We start from the raw sequence: 17,014 nt of genomic DNA on the forward strand, positions 1-17,014 counted from the left end.
CTGCAGTGTCAGTGTCAGTGTCTGCCCGCAGTGTCAGCTCCTTGTCACGCTGCAGCGCAGGCAGACACTGACACACAGCAGTGCGTGCAGCCGCGGGGATGCTGAGCGCTGCTGTCAGGAGGTGAGATGAGATCATTACCTGCGGTGACTATCTCCTGCCTCCTGACGTCACCGCTGTCACTGCTGTCTATGCCCGCGGCCCGAGACTGTCAGTAGCTCTCGCAATACTGCTGACAACGCGGCGGGCATAGAAGTCAGTGACAGTGCTGATGGCAGGACTACAGGAGATCATCACAGCAGGTAATGATCTCATCTAACCTCCTGACAGCAGCACTTGTCATCCCCTGCAGTGACCTGGGCTGACCTATTGATGTTAGCTCAGGTCACTGCATTACTCTCCCAGCCAATGGGGAACCTTCTGTTCTTCACTTACTGGGACAGTGACTATGGTATGGATCAACGTGGGACCCCCGCCCCCCTTATTGGATTACGCCGGACCCGGATTTGATAGTTCTTGTCAATAAATTGGTGAAAAAGGGAATGTGGGGAGTGATTTTTCAAATAAAACTTTTTTTGTTGTCTATTTTTTTTTATTTCTTACTGACTGGGTTGGTGATGTCAGGTATCTGATAGACGCGTGACATCACTAACCCCAGGGCTTGATGCCAGGTGACATTACACATCTGGCATCAACCCCATATATTACCCCGTTTGCCACCGCGCCAGGATTGGCACGTCTAATTGATGCGCCACTTCTGGGGCGGCTGCGGCCTGCTATTTTTAGGCTGGGGAGTGTCCATTAACAGTGGACCTCCCTAGTCTGAGAATATCAGACCCCAGCTGTCCGCTTTACCTTGGCTGGTGATCCAATATGGGGGGAACCCAACGTTTTTTGTTTTAAATTATTTAATGTAAAATAACAGCCTGGGGTGCCCTCTGTTTTGGATTACCAGCCAAGGTGAAGCTGCCAGCTGTGGTCTGCAGGCTGCAGCCGTCTGCTTTACCCTAGCTGGCTACAAAAGATGGGGGGACCTCACGTCATTTTTTTTTTTTTTTTAATTATTTATTAATTTTTTTAGCTAAATACAAGGCTAGGCACCCTTTGGTGCCACATGAAAGTCACTAAAGGGTGCCAGATTAGAATATGCAGGGGGTGAAACATTATATAGGTCTTTCTCATCTATCTATCTATTCATCTATTCATCTTTCCCTCTTTCCCTCTATCCATTATCTGTCGTCTATCGATTATCTATCTATTATCTATATTATTTATTGCAGTTCAGCATAAAAAAAACGCAGAGACCAACCTACGGCAAAAACGCATGGGTTTTTACCGCAGGTGCGGTAATCTTCAACTACCAGAAGTTTCTCAAGAAATTTTCTTGAGAAAAATCACTTTTCTAGTGCGCACATAGCCTTAATGTGACATTTTGCAGTTGGTAAGATTCAATTAACTATAATTAATTTTCTTTCTGTCAAATTCTACCTTCTTTAGGCTTCGCTTCCAATGACGTATATAACAAAAAAATATATCACATTGATTTTCATCCAGTAAAGTTGGACGAATGACATCCATTTGGCTTCCATATGTCATGCAAGTGTGGTGTCTTTTTTTTTTTTTTTTTTTTTTTTTTTTCTCCTTTTTTTTTTTTTCCTCCTTGCCTATACCATGCATATGCAGTATGTTTGTTCCATATTTTTTGCCAAACTATTATTCTACAATCATTTACAGGACCAATTACTGTGTGCTATGTATTTAATGGTAATGTAAATGTAAAAAAACGGACTGCATAAGGACGGTCCATGTGACGTCCCCCCCCCCCCCACTTCGCACCCATAGACAAGTCTTGTACAATATACACCACCATATAAGGAAAAACTTTCAGATTTTTTGATTGCACTCGTCAGTATTAAATTGCAAGTGTGAGCGAGGCCTTACAAGCACCACTCCAGCTGGTTATTTTTTTTCTAATTCACTACTGAAATGTTGCTTTAAGTGTAAGTCCCCTGAACCTGGTTTTATACTCATCTGCCACCATTTTCAACTGTGTCCAGTGCCTCTCTGGTCGGACTCTAGTGATTTGTGACCTCCAGCTGCTCCAATGTTTCATGGATTGCGCCGGAGGTCACAATACAATACAAGTTTATGGAGGTCTCGCTCTGGCCCTCATAGACTTGTATTGAGAACTTGTGACGTACCTTCTGATTTCCGGTCAGTCAAAAGTTACGAGCAAAAGATGGCGCCACGGGACCGGACTGGCACCAAGAAACAATAAAGCCGCAAAAAGGCAAGTACATAACAAGGGGCTTACATTTAAAGTTGCACTATAGCGCTGAAAAACCCCAACCCTAAACGCTGGAGTCGTGCTTTAATGTTGAACACTTTAGCGTGTCCTTTGTTGCTAATATTGCAACAGTGTTTAGAATGAGTAAATTAGTATATTTCCCAATATTTTTAGACCGGCAAGAATATAACTAGTATACATTTACTAACCATAAATTATTAGAGTGTGTGTGTGTGTGTGTGTGTGTGTGTGTGTGTGTTTGTTATATTTTTATTTATTTATTTTTTTTTTATGCCAATGTCCCAGGTTCAGTAATTTATCATAGAAGCTTTAGTTTAAATTTAAGATTAGATTCTCATTATAAGCGTGGATCTATAAATGACATTTAATACTTGGTGCCAAGTTATTGTGTTTGCCTGATCTTGTGACTTTGGTTTATATGTCAGATCTGAGCATAGATGCCATGGATGTAGCTGGGGAGCAGCAGCTGGATGTGGAGCACAATCTGTTCAAGCAGCGGCTGGATAACGATGGGAAACCTGTGACTTCAGAAGCTGAGAAGCATGGTAAATGCAGCAGGAGTGTAAATGCTCTTCTTAGTCCTTGTTCACACACGTTTTTACCTGTGGGTTTTTTTTTTTTTCTTCCATTTTTGCTGCAGAAATTTCTTGAGAAAATAGTTGTAGCCTTTCTGCAGATATTCCCCAGCAAAACCTATGGAAAAAAAAAATAGCTGTGCGCACACTGCGTTTTTTTCCTTAAGAACATTTCTTTCTGCAGAATTTCTTGAGAAAAAAGTGCATGTCACTTTTGTTCTGCAGGTACCTGCGTTTTTTACCATAGATAATGGTAAAAAAATTCAGGGACCAACCTGCAGTCAAAAAAGCACAAAAAACGCATGTGGTTTTCGGTGCGTTATTGGTGCGTTTTTTGACCACAAGTGCGCTAATCTTTCAGACTTCAGAGAAAAATCTTTTTTTCCTTTCCTATAAAGCAACCATAAGCAAATATGACCACTGTACATTAAATAGAAATGTGTGATATAATAAGGTGTAAATAGTTAAATAAGTGCACAATATACACTGCAGAACAAACTGCATAGGAGATTAAATAAGTGTTCTAGTGTAAAACAGGGAACATAATCCTATTAGTCAAAAGGTGAATGTGAAGAGGAAAAGTAGGGATGAAAGGGCCCATAATGAAAGGTAATGTGTTTGATAAGGTAATATACTGTATGTTGTCATAGCATTACTTTCTTTTTCGCTCCTAATTGGGAGACCCAGACAATTGGGTGTATAGCTATTGCCTCCGGAGGCCACACAAAGTATTACACTTAAAAGTGTAAGGCCCCTCCCCTTCTGGCTATACACCCCCAGTGGGATCACTGGCTCACCAGTTTTGTGCTTTGTGCGAAGGAGGCAACACATCCACGCATAGCTCCACTGTTTAGTCAGCAGCAGCTGCTGACTATGTCGGATGGAAGAAAAGAGGGCCCATACAGGGCTCCCAGCATGCTCCCTTCTCACCCCACTTCATGTCGGAGGTGTTTGTTAAGGTTGAGGTACCCATTGCGGGTACGGAGGCTGGAGCCCACATGCTGCTTCCTTCCCCATCCCTTTTTACAGGGCTCTGGGTGAAGTGGGATTCTATCGGTCTCCAGGCACTGAGACCGTGCTCCATCCACAGCCCCTGGTATCTGCTGGACATGGAGCGGAGTATCTTCAGGGACATGGCCCTGCTACATGGAGGTACTCTGTGTCCCTGTGGGGACCGAGCAGACACACGGCAGCACTGCTGGGTGTGTTAGTGCGCCAGGGACAGCGGCGCTGTCCGCACTAGTGCCATCGCACACCACAGCGTTGCTGGGTGTGTTAGTGTATTGGGTGACTACTGCGCTAACCGCCGCTGCCATTTTTATTTAAGGCGCCGCTGGGATTTGTGGTGCGCCGGGGACTTCCGCGCCGGCCAGCACTGATATGCCGGCCGCGCTTATTAACTCGAGTCCCCGGCTTCTGGGCCTAGTCTCCCTTCGTTACCGCCCACAGACCTGACAGTCAGGGTAGGGGCGTGACGCTGCATAGCACAGCAGCGCTGAGAGCTGGAGTATGTTTTGCATACTCCACCCCTCTCACTGTGTGCACTGTGAAACCGGATTCCCGCACTTTCTCAGGCACGCCCACGGCTTCCTTCTCTACAAGGACGCCGGCAGCCATTAGTGTCAGTTTCTGTACGATACAGAGACAAGTGTGGAAGACCCTGGCATTCTGATAGTCACACAATCGCTGCAACAGGCGTTAAGCAGCACCTGTGGTGCTAACCCCACTAGTGCAGAAGTGCACTTATAGATATGCTTGTACTATATACATTGCACTGTTTGGTCGCACGTTGTATATACCCTCCTGGATTGTGCGGAGGAGTTATCAGCATATTCTCTGTGTAAAACAAAGGTGCAGAACCACATGTTTTTCTATGCAGCCGGTACAGCATGTACGGCTATACGGCCGGCAGGTTACATAGACCCCCATTATATCCAACTCAGCCGGAGTCTCTGCTAATGGCCAGAGGATGAGGACGGTGTCTGCAGTATTTACTGACAGATTTTCTGAGACTATGGCTATGATACTAGAAGCCTAGCAGTCCGGACATGTCTCTCACAACATGGGCACTGTTGAATCATTGATCCATGGCCCCCCTCAGTGTGAACAACTAACAGCTCCGGGAATGTCACACGCATCCCAGAGTCACGGCTTTGCACAGACTTCAGTCCCAGACAGCCTAAGCGGGCTCACTATGAGCGGCCCTCGGTTTTATCAGGGTCCTAGCAGAAGGACTCTCTGTGTAATGAGGCGGAAGTAGCGGCTCAGGATTCTGATCCTGAGACCGCTCTCAATCTGGATACACCTAATGGTGACGCCATAGTGAATAATCTTATAGCGTCCATCAATAGAATGTTGGTTATTTCTCACCCAGCTCCTCCAGTGGAGGAGTCAGCTTCACGTATTTTTCTGGACCACTCTGCCTTCAGAGAGGCAGTCCAGGAACACCACACTTATCCAGATATGCGCTTCTCCAAACGGCTTAGGATACACGTTATCCCTGCCCCCTGACGTGGTCAAGGACTGGACCCAGTGTCCCAAGCGGCATCCTCCAATCTCCAGGCTTGTAGCTAGATCCATAGTTGCAGTGGGAGATGGAGCTGCACTTAAAGATGCCACTGACAGACAGATGGATCTCTGGTCTAAATCCATCTATGAGACTGTCGGCGCACCGTTGGCTCCAGCATTCTCACCCTTGGGGCACTCCAAGCTATTTCAGCTTGTCTTACACAGATTGACACGGTTACACGTACATCTGTGCCGCAGGTGGCATCCTTAACCTCTCAAATGTCTGCATTTGTTTCTTACGCGATTCAGGTTGCCCTAGACTCTGCGAACCGTACGGCAGTAGCCTCCGCTGCTCCGTGTTTTTAAGCAGAGCCTGGTCTGCTCGTTAAGTGAATGGAAGGCAGATTCTGCTTCCAAAAAAGGTTGCTTAACCAGTTGCCTTTTTCTGCTGACCGACTGTTTGGTGAGCGTTTGGATGTAACCATTAAACAGTCCAGGGGTAAGGATTCATCCTTTCCTCAGCCCGGACACAACAAACCCCAACAGAGCAGGAGGCAGTCGTGGTTTCGGTCTTTTCGAGGCTCGGGCAGGTCCCATTTTTCCTCGTCCAATGTGGACTCAAAAGGATCAGAGGAGCTCAGATTCTTGGCGGGCTCAGTCACGCCCAAAAAAGAGACAGTCTGAAAACCCGCTTCCAAGGCGGCTTCCTCATGACTTGCGGCCTCCTCTCTCCGCATCCTCGGTCGGTAGCAGGCTCACCCGCCTTGGCGATATTTAGCTGCCATAGGTCATTGACCGTTGGGTGTGAGACATTCTGTCTCACGGGTACAGGATAGAGCTCACTTCTCGTCCTCCAACTCGATTCTTCAGAACTTCTCCACCTCCCGGCCGAGCCGCTGCTCTTCTGCAAACAGGGTGCACTCTATAGGCAGAAAGAGTGATGACCCCCGTTCCTCTTCAGGAACAAGGTCACGGTTTTTACCCCAAATTATTTGCGGTGCCTATAAGAACGGGCCGTTCCGTCCCGTTCTGGATCTAAAACTGCTCAGCAAGCTCGTGGACACCAGGCGGTTCCGGATGGAATCCCTCCGCCATGTCATCGCCTCAATGTCCCAAGGAGATTTCCTAGCATCATTAGGCATCAAGGATGCTTATCCACACGTGCCGATTGATCCAGAGCACTAGCGTTTCTACGATTCGTTATAGGAGACGAACACCTTCTGTTCGTAGCTCTACCTTCCGGCTAGCGACAGTCCCACTGGTCTTCGCCAAGGTCAGGGCAGCAGTAGTCACAGTCCTGCACTCTCAGGGTCACTCTGTGATCCCATATTTAGACGATCTACTTGTCAAGGCACTCTCTTAGGACACATGCCGACACTGCCCGAACGTTGCGCTGGAGACTCTAGAGTTTTGGGTGGATCATCAACTTTTTGAAGTCAGATCCGACCCCGACCCTATCGCTAACATATCTAGGCATGGAGTTTCATACTCTCTCAGCGATAGTGAAGCTTCCGCTAGACAAACAGCATTCTCTACGGGCTGCAATCTCTTCTTTAAGAACCAGTCGCACACATTGAGACGCCTCATGCACTTCCTACGTAAGATGGTAGCAATGGAGGCAGTTCTTTTCGCGCAGTTTCATCTGCGTCCACTACAATGTGACATTCTCCGCCAATGGGACGGGGAGTCGACCTCCCTCAACAGAGTCGTCTTTCTTTCTCAGGCGGCCAAGGAATCTCTACGGTGGTGGCTTCTTCCCACCTCATGGTCAAAAAGAAGGTCCTTCCTATCCCCATCCTGGGCGATAGTTACGACAGACGCGAGTCTATCAGGGTGGGGAGCAGTTTTTCTCCACCACAGCGCTCAGGGTACGTGGACTCAGCAAGAGTCCACCCTTCAGATCAATGTTCTTGAACACAGAGCAGTGTATCTTGCCCTACAAACCTTCCAACAGCAGCTGGACAGCAAGCAAATCCGACTTCAGTCGGACAACTCCACAGCGGTGGCATACATCAACCACCAAGGAAGAACGCGCAACCGGCAAGCCTTCCAGGAAGTCCGGCAGGTTCTGATGTGGGTGGAAGACACGGCATCCACCATATCCACAGTTCACATCCCAGGCGTGGAAAACTAGGAAGCTGACTTCCTAAGTCGCCGGGGTGTGGCCGAAAGGGTATGGTCTCTTCACCCGGACGGGTTTCAGGAGATCTGGCGCCGCTGACAGAGGCCGGACGTCGATCTAATGGCGTCACGGCACAACATCAATGTGCCAGCTTCATGGCACGGTTTCACAATCATCGAGCTCTGGCGGCAGACGCCTTAGTTCAGCATTGGTCGCAGTTCCAGCTACCTTATGTGCCACCTCTGGCATTGTTGCCCAGAGTGCTGCGCTAGATCAGGACCGACTGCGGCCGCGCCATCCTCGTCGCTACAGATTGGCCGAGGATGTTGTGGTTCCCGGTTCTGTGGTGCCTCACGGTAGGCTAACCGGGGGCACTACCAGACCAATCAGACTGGCTGTCTCAAGGGCCATTCTTCCATTTGAATTCTACGGCCCTCAACCTGATGGTGTGGCATTGAGTCCTGGAACCTAGTGTCGTCAGGATTACCTCAGGACGTGGTTGCCACCATGAGACAGGCTAGCATACCAACGTCCGCCAAGATTGACCACAGGACGTGGAAGATATTCTTATCTCGGTGCTCGGCGCAGGGTGTTTCTCCCTGGCCGGTTGCATCGTCTATGTTTCCTTCCTTCCTGCAATCTAGGTTGGAAAAAGGGTTGTCGCTCAGTTCCCTTTAGGGACAAGTCTCAGCGCTATCTGTATTTTTTCAGAAACGACTTCCTCAGGTACGCACGTTCCTACGGGGAGTTTGTCGTCTCAGCACTCCGTACAAGCGGCCGTTAGAGCCCTGGGATCTGAACAAGGTTCTAATTGCTCTCCAGATGCCGCCTTTCGAGCCTTTGAAAGAGGTCTCCCTTCCCGCTTTTCTCGGGAAGTGGCCTTCTAGTAACGGTCTCGTCTCTTAGGAGAGTTTCCGAGCTAGCAACGCTCTCATACAAATCTCCCTTCCTGGTCCTTCACCAGGACAGGGTAGTTCTGCGTCCGATTCCGGAATTTCTCCCTAAGGTGGTATCCCACTTTCATATCAATCAGGATATCACCTCACCTTCTTTGTGTCCTCGTCCAGTCCATCAATTTCAGAAGGATTTGCATCTGTTGGTTCTGGTGAGAGCACTCAGGTTCTACTTCCCGCATGGCGCTCCTGCGCCACCCGGATGCACTCTTTGTCCTTGTCGCTGGTCGGCGTAAACAGTCGCAAGCTTCTGAATCCACCCTGGCTCGGGGGATCGAGGAACCAATTCTTGAAACCTACAGTTCTACTGGGCTTCTGGTTCTCTCAAGGCTGAAGGCCCATTCTACCAGAGCCGTGGGTGCATCCTGGGCATTACGGCACCAGGCTACGGCTCAGCAGGTGTGTCAGGCACCTACCTGATTGAGTCTGCATACTTTTACCAAGCATTTTCAGGTGCATACCTACGCTTCGGCAGACGCCAGCCTAGGTAGATAAGTCCTTCAGGCGGCGATTGCCCACCTGTAGGAAAGGGCTGTTTGACGGCCCTATCACGAGGTATTCTTTTACCCACCCAGGGACTGCTTTTGGACGTCCCAATTGTCTGGGTCTCCCAATTAGGAGCGAAAAAGAAGAAGGGAATTTTGTTTACTTACCGTAAATTCCTTTTCTTCTAGCTCCAATTGGGAGACCCAGCACCCGCCCTGTTTTCTCGGGGTTTTTCTGTTTTTTCGGGTACACATGTTGTTCATGTGGTATGGTTCAGTTCTCCGATGTTTCCTCGGATTGAATTGGTCTTTAAACCAGTTATTGGCTTTCCTCCTTCTTGCTTTGGCACTAAAACTGGTGAGCCAGTGATCCCACTGGGGGTGTATAGCCAGAAGGGGAGGGGCCTTACACTTTTAAGTGTAATACTTTGTGTGGCCTCCGGAGGCAATAGCTATACACCCAATTGTCTGGGTCTCCCAATTGGAGCTAGAAGAAAAGGAATTTACGGTAAGTAAACAAAATTCCCTTCTTTCATTATGGGGTTTTGTAATCCTGTTTTCCACTTCACATTCACCTTTTGACCAATAGGATTGTTACCTGCTTTACACTAAGAACACCATTATTATTTAATCTCATATGATGTAGGTATACAGTATAAGCAATCAAATGATCACAGGTTCAAGTCCCTTTTTAAAGGGGCTGAAAAACAATAATAATAATAATCTTTCTATAGCGCCAACATATTACTCAGCGCTTTACAGTTGAGGAGGATCATATACAAACAAGTAACAGTTATAGAAAATACAATATTTAGAGGTAAAAAAGACAACCCTGCTCGTGAGAGATTACAATCTACAATGAGATGGAGGGTGGGGGGCAAGGTACAAGTGCTTATTTACAATGACAATCCAGCCATTTCACGGAAATGGGGGATAGATAATGGCTTCCCGGACCAGTTGGCCAGAACCTTGAGATGCATTTGGGTGCCATGGAGTTTGATGTGGAGTTATGTTGTGAGAAGTTGTAGAGGGACTATGTAAATTGGATTTGATTAGGGAGTGTGATAGGCCGCCCTAAAAAGATGCGTTTTTAGGGTGCGTCTGAAGCTAAGTAAGTTGTGATTTATCCTAACTTCTTGGGGTAGAGCGTTCCAGAGGGTTGGTGCAGCTCGAAAGAAGTCTTGGATCCGGGAGTGGGAGGTTCGAATTAGTGTGGATGTTAGTCGAAAGTTGTTTGTAGAGCGTAGAGAACAGGTGGGGTGATAGACAGAGAGGAGGGAGGAGATGTAGGGGGGTGCCGCACTGTGGAGAGCTTTGTGGGTGAGAACAAGCAATTTGAATTGGATCCTATGATATATGGGCAGCCAGTGCAATGACTGGCACAGAGCAGAGGCATCCGAGTAGCGGTTAGCCAGATAGGTGACTCTGGCTGTAGCATTAAGGATGGACTGTAGAGGAGAGAGTCTAGTTAGGGGGAGACCAATTAATAGAGAGTTACAGTAGTCGAGGCGGGAGTGGATCAGCGCCACGGTGAGGGTTTTTGTCGTTTCCATTGTGAGAAAGGGGCGGATTCTAGAGATGTTCTTGAGGTGCAAGTGGCAGGTGCGGGCAAGAGATTCTATATGGAAGGTGAAGGAGAGATCAGTGTCAAGTATAACCCCCAGACAGCGTGCTTGCTGCCTAGGACTTATCGTTGTGCCACACACAGAGAGGGAGATGTCAGGTTTAGGAAGGTTGGAAGACGGAGGAAAAAGAAGTTCAGTTTGTGAAAGGTTAAGTTTCAGATAGAGAGCAGACATGATATTGCAAACTGCAGTCAGGCAGTCGCTTGTGTTCTGTAGTACAGCAGGGTTGAGCTCAGGGGATGAGGTGTATAGCTGTGTCATCAGCATAAAGATGGTACTGAAAGCCAAATCTGCTGATGATCATTTCAATTGGGGCAGTGTAGAGGGAGAAAAGAAGAGGGCCAAGGACTGAACCTTGAGGGACCCCAACAGTGAGAGGAAGAGGAGAAGATGGGGAGCCAGCAAATGATACACTGAATGAACGGCCAGAAAGATAGTAAGAGAATTAGGAAAGAACAGTGTCCTTTAGGCCGATAGAATGGAGCATAGAGAGAAGGAGATGGTGGTCAAGTGTCGAAGGCGGCAGAGAGGTCAAGAAGGATAAGCAGAGAGTGGTCACCGTTACGTTTTGCTGTCAAAAGGTCATTGGTCACTTTGACAAGGACAGTTTCTGTTGAGTGTAAAGCACGGAAGCCAGACTGTAAAGGATCTAGAAGAGAGTGAGTAGAAAGGTAGCAGGTGAGGCGAGAGTAGACTAGGTGCTCCAAGAGTTTTGAGATGAAGGGGAGATTAGAGACTGGTCTGTAGTTGCTTGTGCAGCGCGTATCAAGGGAAGTTTTTTTAATAATGGAGTAATGATAGTGTTTTTGAGGGAGGAAGGGAAGATACCAGAAGAGAGAGAGAGAGATTGAAGATTTTAGTTAGGTGAGTGGTGACAACCGGAGAGAGGGACTGGAGTAGAGGTAAGGGGAAGGGATCAGTAGGGAAAGTGGTAGGACACGAAGAGGATAGGAGCCTGGAGACTTCCTCCTCTGTGACTGGGTCAAATGTGGAAAGTGAGCTGGATGGGATGTGGGGAGGGATGGGATTCACAACGCTTGGTGGCTGAGAGCTGATCTCTCGGCGGATGTTTTCTATTTTCTCTGTGAAGGTCATCAGCATGAAGGTCTGTGATGGGGGTCTGTACTTTGGGACTGAGGAGGGAGTGAAAGGTGTCAAAGAGCTTTTTTGGATTGTTGGCTATTGAGGAAATAAGGGTGGTGAAGTAGGTCTGTTTGGCGAGGTGAAGGGAAGAGTTGCAGGTCCTTAACATGAACTTGTAGTGGATGAAGTTTTCTGGTGTGCGGGTTTTCCTCCATAGGCGTTCGGCACTCCTGGAGCATCGCTGAAGAAATAGTTTGGGATGTGAGCAAGGGCTGTTTTACTCTGTGTTTGGTCTTTCTGAAGGTGAGGGGCGCTACTTGGTCTAGGGTACTCCTGAGTGTGTCATTGTAGTGCTTTACAGCCAGATCAGGACAGGAAAGTGAGGAGATAGGGGACTGTGATGAGTGTACAGCGTCTGTAAGTGTTTGAGAGTCAATGGCCTGTAGGTTTCTCAATGTGTGATAGGTGGGAGTGTGCTGAAGTGGGTGAGGGTTTGTGAGCTTGAAGGAGAGGATGTTGTGGTCAGAGAGGGGAAAAGGTGAGTTGTCAAAGTGAGAGATTGAACAGAGGCTGATAAAGAGCAGGTCAAGGGTGTTACCATTTTTATGTGTCTCAGAGGATGAGATGTGAGAGGCCAAGGGAGGTGGTGAGAGATAGAAGCTGGGATGCAGATGGGGAGGAGGGGCAGTTCATGGGGATGTTGAAGTCTCCTAGGATAAGGGTTGGTAATTCAGAGGACATGAAGTGTGGCGGCCAGGCTGAAAAGTGGTCAAGGAACTGGGTGGGTAAGCCTGGTGGACAGTATATGACAGCTACTCTGAGGGAGAGGGGATGGAAAAGTCTGATGGTGTGGACCTCAAAGGATGGGAATGAGAGTGATGGAGCTGGGGGGATGACCTGGAAAGTGCATTGTGGGGACAGGAGTAAACAGACTCCACCACCATGTCTGTTTTCAGTGAATGAAAAAGGTTTAAAATTAATAGTAAATAGTTTTTATATAATTTATTTTAAACTTTTTTTTTTTCTAATTGTTTTTCAGCAGCCTTAGGGACTTTGGACCTGTGATCATTTCATTGCTTATACTGTATACTACTTCGTAATATTGCGGTGTGTATGGAAATAGCCTAATAGCCGGCATTTGCCATACATTTTGTAAACTGTTCCTGAGCCTGTTACATGCTCCCACTGCGCCCTTATGTTAGTTTACATTATATGATCATGAAGGAGTGGACAGTGCAAACACTCTCAGACACGTGATATTTTCCCCCAATATACCTCTACTATACTATACGTTAAGAACCAAGTGTGTATACTTAAATTTCCAATAAATTTGGTAGTTTAATAAATATCCATTTGTTTATTTCAGATTTAGGACAAGCGGAGGAACACGTAGCGTTTGACCCCAAAACGTTAGACCCAAATCGCTGTGAAAGCTGCTATGGTGCAGAAACTGAAGATTTTAGGTATTTATAAAAAAAAAAAAAGAATTGTTAGAATGTATTTATTTCTTTATCGCTTCATTGGGGGACACAGAGACCATGGGTTGTATGCTGCTGCCACTAGGAGGCGACACTAAGCAAAACAAGGAAAACTCCTCCTATGCAGTATACACCCACCAACTGGCAATTGTTCCTCAGTTTAAGCTTAGTGTCCATAGGAGGTGGACACACTTGGGGCTGCTCCCAGCCCCTTAGGTTTGTATTTTTAATTTCTCCCCTTTTTCGTTTCAGACACAGCTCTTCGGGCGACAGGGTGTAATAGCTCACCCTGCTCTCCCCCCTAGAGACCGGTCGCACAGAAGTGGGGTCCGTCCGCCACTTCCGTTGTCCTCCGTGTCTGTCTGGCAGGACCCTACCCCCCTAACACTCTCAAGACTGTTTGGGGGGCATCCGCACAGAGGGACAGGCGGATGGTCCTTGCCCCCCTCCCCCTGCACGCTCGCCCTCCACAGCCGGCCTGATCAGGGAGGGGAGACGAAAAATCACCGGAAGATACTCGTCTCCCTATGTATTTCCAAGGACACCAGGATCAAGCCAGGATCAGGAGGACTATCAGCCTTCGGGACAGGTACCCATCCCTTGTCCCGAGTCGTGGGGGGCTCAGTTTTAAAAAAAAAAAAAAAAAAAAAAAGAGGTAAAAGAAGGGATTAGGACCCTTAGCATTAGCTTACCCCTGGTCAGATCCCCCTTTATACAGGCTCTGCCCCCGCTCTCGTTCTCGGCGCCGTTTTCGGCTCCCCCTGCGTCTCATCCCTAAAATTTAGCTCACGTGTCCTTGCTTTCCAGCAGGCCCGCCCGCTCTAGCAGCCATTCCCTGCAGGCCTCTGCGCGCTCTTTCTGCCCAGTCCCGGCTCTCCTTACACCCAGCCAATCCCGGCTCCCTGCAGCGCGCCGTTTTTTCGCGCTTCTTTACCGCTCCTCCCCCAGCCCGGACTCCTCAGCCCATCACAGCCTGAGACCCTTCTGGGCAGCGGCAGCGTTCCGGTGCAGCTCCCCACAGACTAACCTGCAGCCCTCCGGAGCCCCCACCTCTGCTCCCCCAGCCTGCAGCTTCAGGACACAGCGCCAGCTTCAGACAGCAGCATCAGCACACACAGGACGCCAGAGTCTGGGTAAGCTCTGCCACTGGGAGGCAGCTCCTTCCCCAGTCCCCATCCTCCTGGCATCCTCTGCTCTATCCTTTCTCTCTCCCTGCTGTCCCATGTCCAGCACAAGAGCGACCCACTCTCAGCCACAGGCCATAGTGCTTCACTTCGCCTGCACCTCTTGTCTAAAAAAGTTTCCCTCAGGGCAGTCCTCCCCCATCTGCCTAGCCTGTAGCACCCCTAGCATGACTACTACGGAGCCCCCCACCGCCCGTAACGAGGACTCGGCCCCCATGCCTGGGTGGGCCTCAGCTCTCTCTCAGTCCGTGGACAACCTAACTAAGATGTCTCAAACCTTAGCCTCGGCCATAGAGCGTCTGCCCGCCTCCTCCTCTGGAGTCCCCCCGGTGACCCAGAGCGAGTCTGAGCCCGCAGCGCCTCCAGCCCGGCAGGGCAGAACACACAGGAGGTCTAGGAAGCGGTCCCTCTCAGGGTCATCCTCCAGCTCCCCTAGCCCCGCTATGGCCTCCAGAGCATCACGCTCTCTGTCTCCTACCTCTTCTGCGGCAGCCCCAGATTCGGACTAGGACTCTGCTTCTGACTCCGATCTGGACTCTGAACATATCTCCAAGCTGACCGGTATGATGGACAGTCTGGTCATTGCTGTCAATCAGACGCTAGAGGTGAAGGATGTAGATCCGGCTCCTACCAGTCAATCAGTCCCTTTCAAAAGGGCCAAGAAGCTGCCAAGAAGCTTTGGATGTTTTCTCCAGACAGTGGGAACATCCCGACAAGCGTTTCCAGAAGCGCAAGCGGGCACAGGTCCTTTATCCCTTTCCACCGGAACTTCTTCAGAAGTGGTAAGTGGCCCCTTCAGTGGATCCTCCGATCTCCCGACTCTCGTCCAGCACCACCTTGCCGCTGTCTGATGACACCTCCCTGAAGGATCCCTCGGACAGGACCATAGAATCCTTAGCCAGGTCGGCCTTTGAAGCCTCCGGCTCTGCCATCACTCCAGCCTTTGCATCCACCTGGGTCTCCAAGGCTGTCTCCGCCTGGGCAAAGCTCCTTCTGCGTGGTATCCTGGCTGACGCTCCCAGCCCCGAGCTGGCAGATCAGATCGCACATGCCGGAAAGTATCTAGTCGCTGTGTCCCTCGACTCTGCTGCTTCCGCTGCCCTGGCAGCCGGCAACATTACTGCAATCCGCAGAGCCCTGTGGCTTAAAGCATGGAACGCGGACTCCGCATCCAAAAAGTCTCTCTCCAGTCTTCCCTTTTTTGGGGCCAGACTCTTCGGAGAAAAGCTGGACAAGATCATCTCTGAGGCTACGGGGGGCAAGAGTACCTTCCTTCCCCAACAGAGGATCACCCGTGCCCCTCCAAAGCGGCGGGTGTTTCCCTTTCGCGTTTTTCGTCAATTTTCTACCAACTCCAACACACGTCGGGATCGGTCCCCAGCACGTCAGGAGAGACGGAAGCCCTCCTTTAAGGCAACACCCCACTGGCGGTCCTGGCATTCCTGTGGCCAGCAGTCCAAGCCCTCCAGCTCCAGATCCAACAGATTCTCCTCCGCATGACTGGGCTCCCGTCCCCGGATCCTCATCCAGGGTCGGCGGTCGTCTCCGCATGTTCAGAAGCACGTGGCTTTCCGTGATAGACGACGCCTGGGTTCGAGACGTCGTCTCTCACGGCTACAAGATAGTTTTCTTCTCTCCCATGCTCACGCTTCGTCAAGTCCAAACCCCCCAAGGATCCCTCCCTCACCAAGGGCTTCTTCGCAGCCATCCAGTCCTTGCGAGACTCTGGGGTCATCACCCCCGTCCCCCCTCAAGACAGATTCCGGGGTTTTTATTCAAACCTCTTCGTGGTACCGAAGAAGAATGGCACAGTCCGCCCCATTCTGGATCTCAAGCGCCTCAACAGGCGGGTCCGTCTCCGGCGATTCCGCATGGAGTCTCTGCGCTCAGTGATAGCGTCCATGGAACCCAGGGAGTTCCTTTGCTCGGTGGACATCCAGGACGCCTATCTCCACATTCCGATCTTTCCAGCTCATCAGAGATTTTTACGCTTCATGGTTTAGGGGCAACACTTTCAGTTCACTGCTCTCCCATTCGGGCTCTCGACAGCTCCCAGAGTCTTCACCAAGGTGATGGCTACTGTCATGGCTATTCTTCGGACCCGGGGAATTATAGCCATCCCGTACCTGGACGACATTTTGATCAAGGCTCCCTCGGCGTCGTAGTGCCGCGACAGTCTCAACATCACTCTGGATACTCTAACCCGTCTCGGCTGGTTGATCAACAGACAAAAGTCATCTCTGATCCCGGCTCAACACATCTCATTCCTCGGCATGATCTTCGACACCACTCAGGCGAGGGTTCTTCTGCCCAAGGACAAGCTATCAGCTATCCTCAGGGGAATTTGGAAGCTCCAACGCGCACCCCGTTGCTCCCTTCGATACTGCATGAGCATTCTCGGGAAGATGGTGGCGTCAATGGAAGCGGTGCCCTACAGTCAATTCTATACTCGCCCTCTTCAGGGTCTCCTACTAGCAACATGGGACAAGTCTCTTCACTCCCTGGATCGGCCAATTGCGATCCCTCCTCGAGTCAGAGAGTCATTGGAATGGTGGAAACGCTCTCCCCTCACCCTCCAAGGGAGAACATTTCTTCCCCTTCGATGGAAGGTCATCACGACAGACGCCAGCCTGCTAGGATGGGGAGCCACATTCCAGGACCTCACAGTTCAGGGTCGCTGGACCGAGCCGGAAAC

At 49.6% G+C, this 17,014-nt stretch overlaps 1 protein-coding gene across 2 annotated transcripts in view; it reads left to right on the forward strand.

Moving 5' to 3' along the window:
- The window catches only part of ERGIC3 (ERGIC and golgi 3), an 80,301-nt gene that overhangs the window by 26,821 nt on the left and 36,466 nt on the right, over positions 1 to 17,014 (forward strand). For both annotated transcript variants that reach the window (XM_075347575.1, XM_075347576.1), the window contains exons 4-5: positions 2,732 to 2,851; positions 13,024 to 13,120. In XM_075347575.1, the coding sequence (XP_075203690.1) occupies positions 2,732 to 2,851; positions 13,024 to 13,120 (217 nt within the window). The remainder of the gene's footprint in view (positions 1 to 2,731; positions 2,852 to 13,023; positions 13,121 to 17,014) is intronic.

The sequence above is a fragment of the Anomaloglossus baeobatrachus genome, chromosome 5, assembly GCF_048569485.1.
Source record: "Anomaloglossus baeobatrachus isolate aAnoBae1 chromosome 5, aAnoBae1.hap1, whole genome shotgun sequence".
Taxonomy (NCBI): domain Eukaryota; kingdom Metazoa; phylum Chordata; class Amphibia; order Anura; family Aromobatidae; genus Anomaloglossus; species Anomaloglossus baeobatrachus.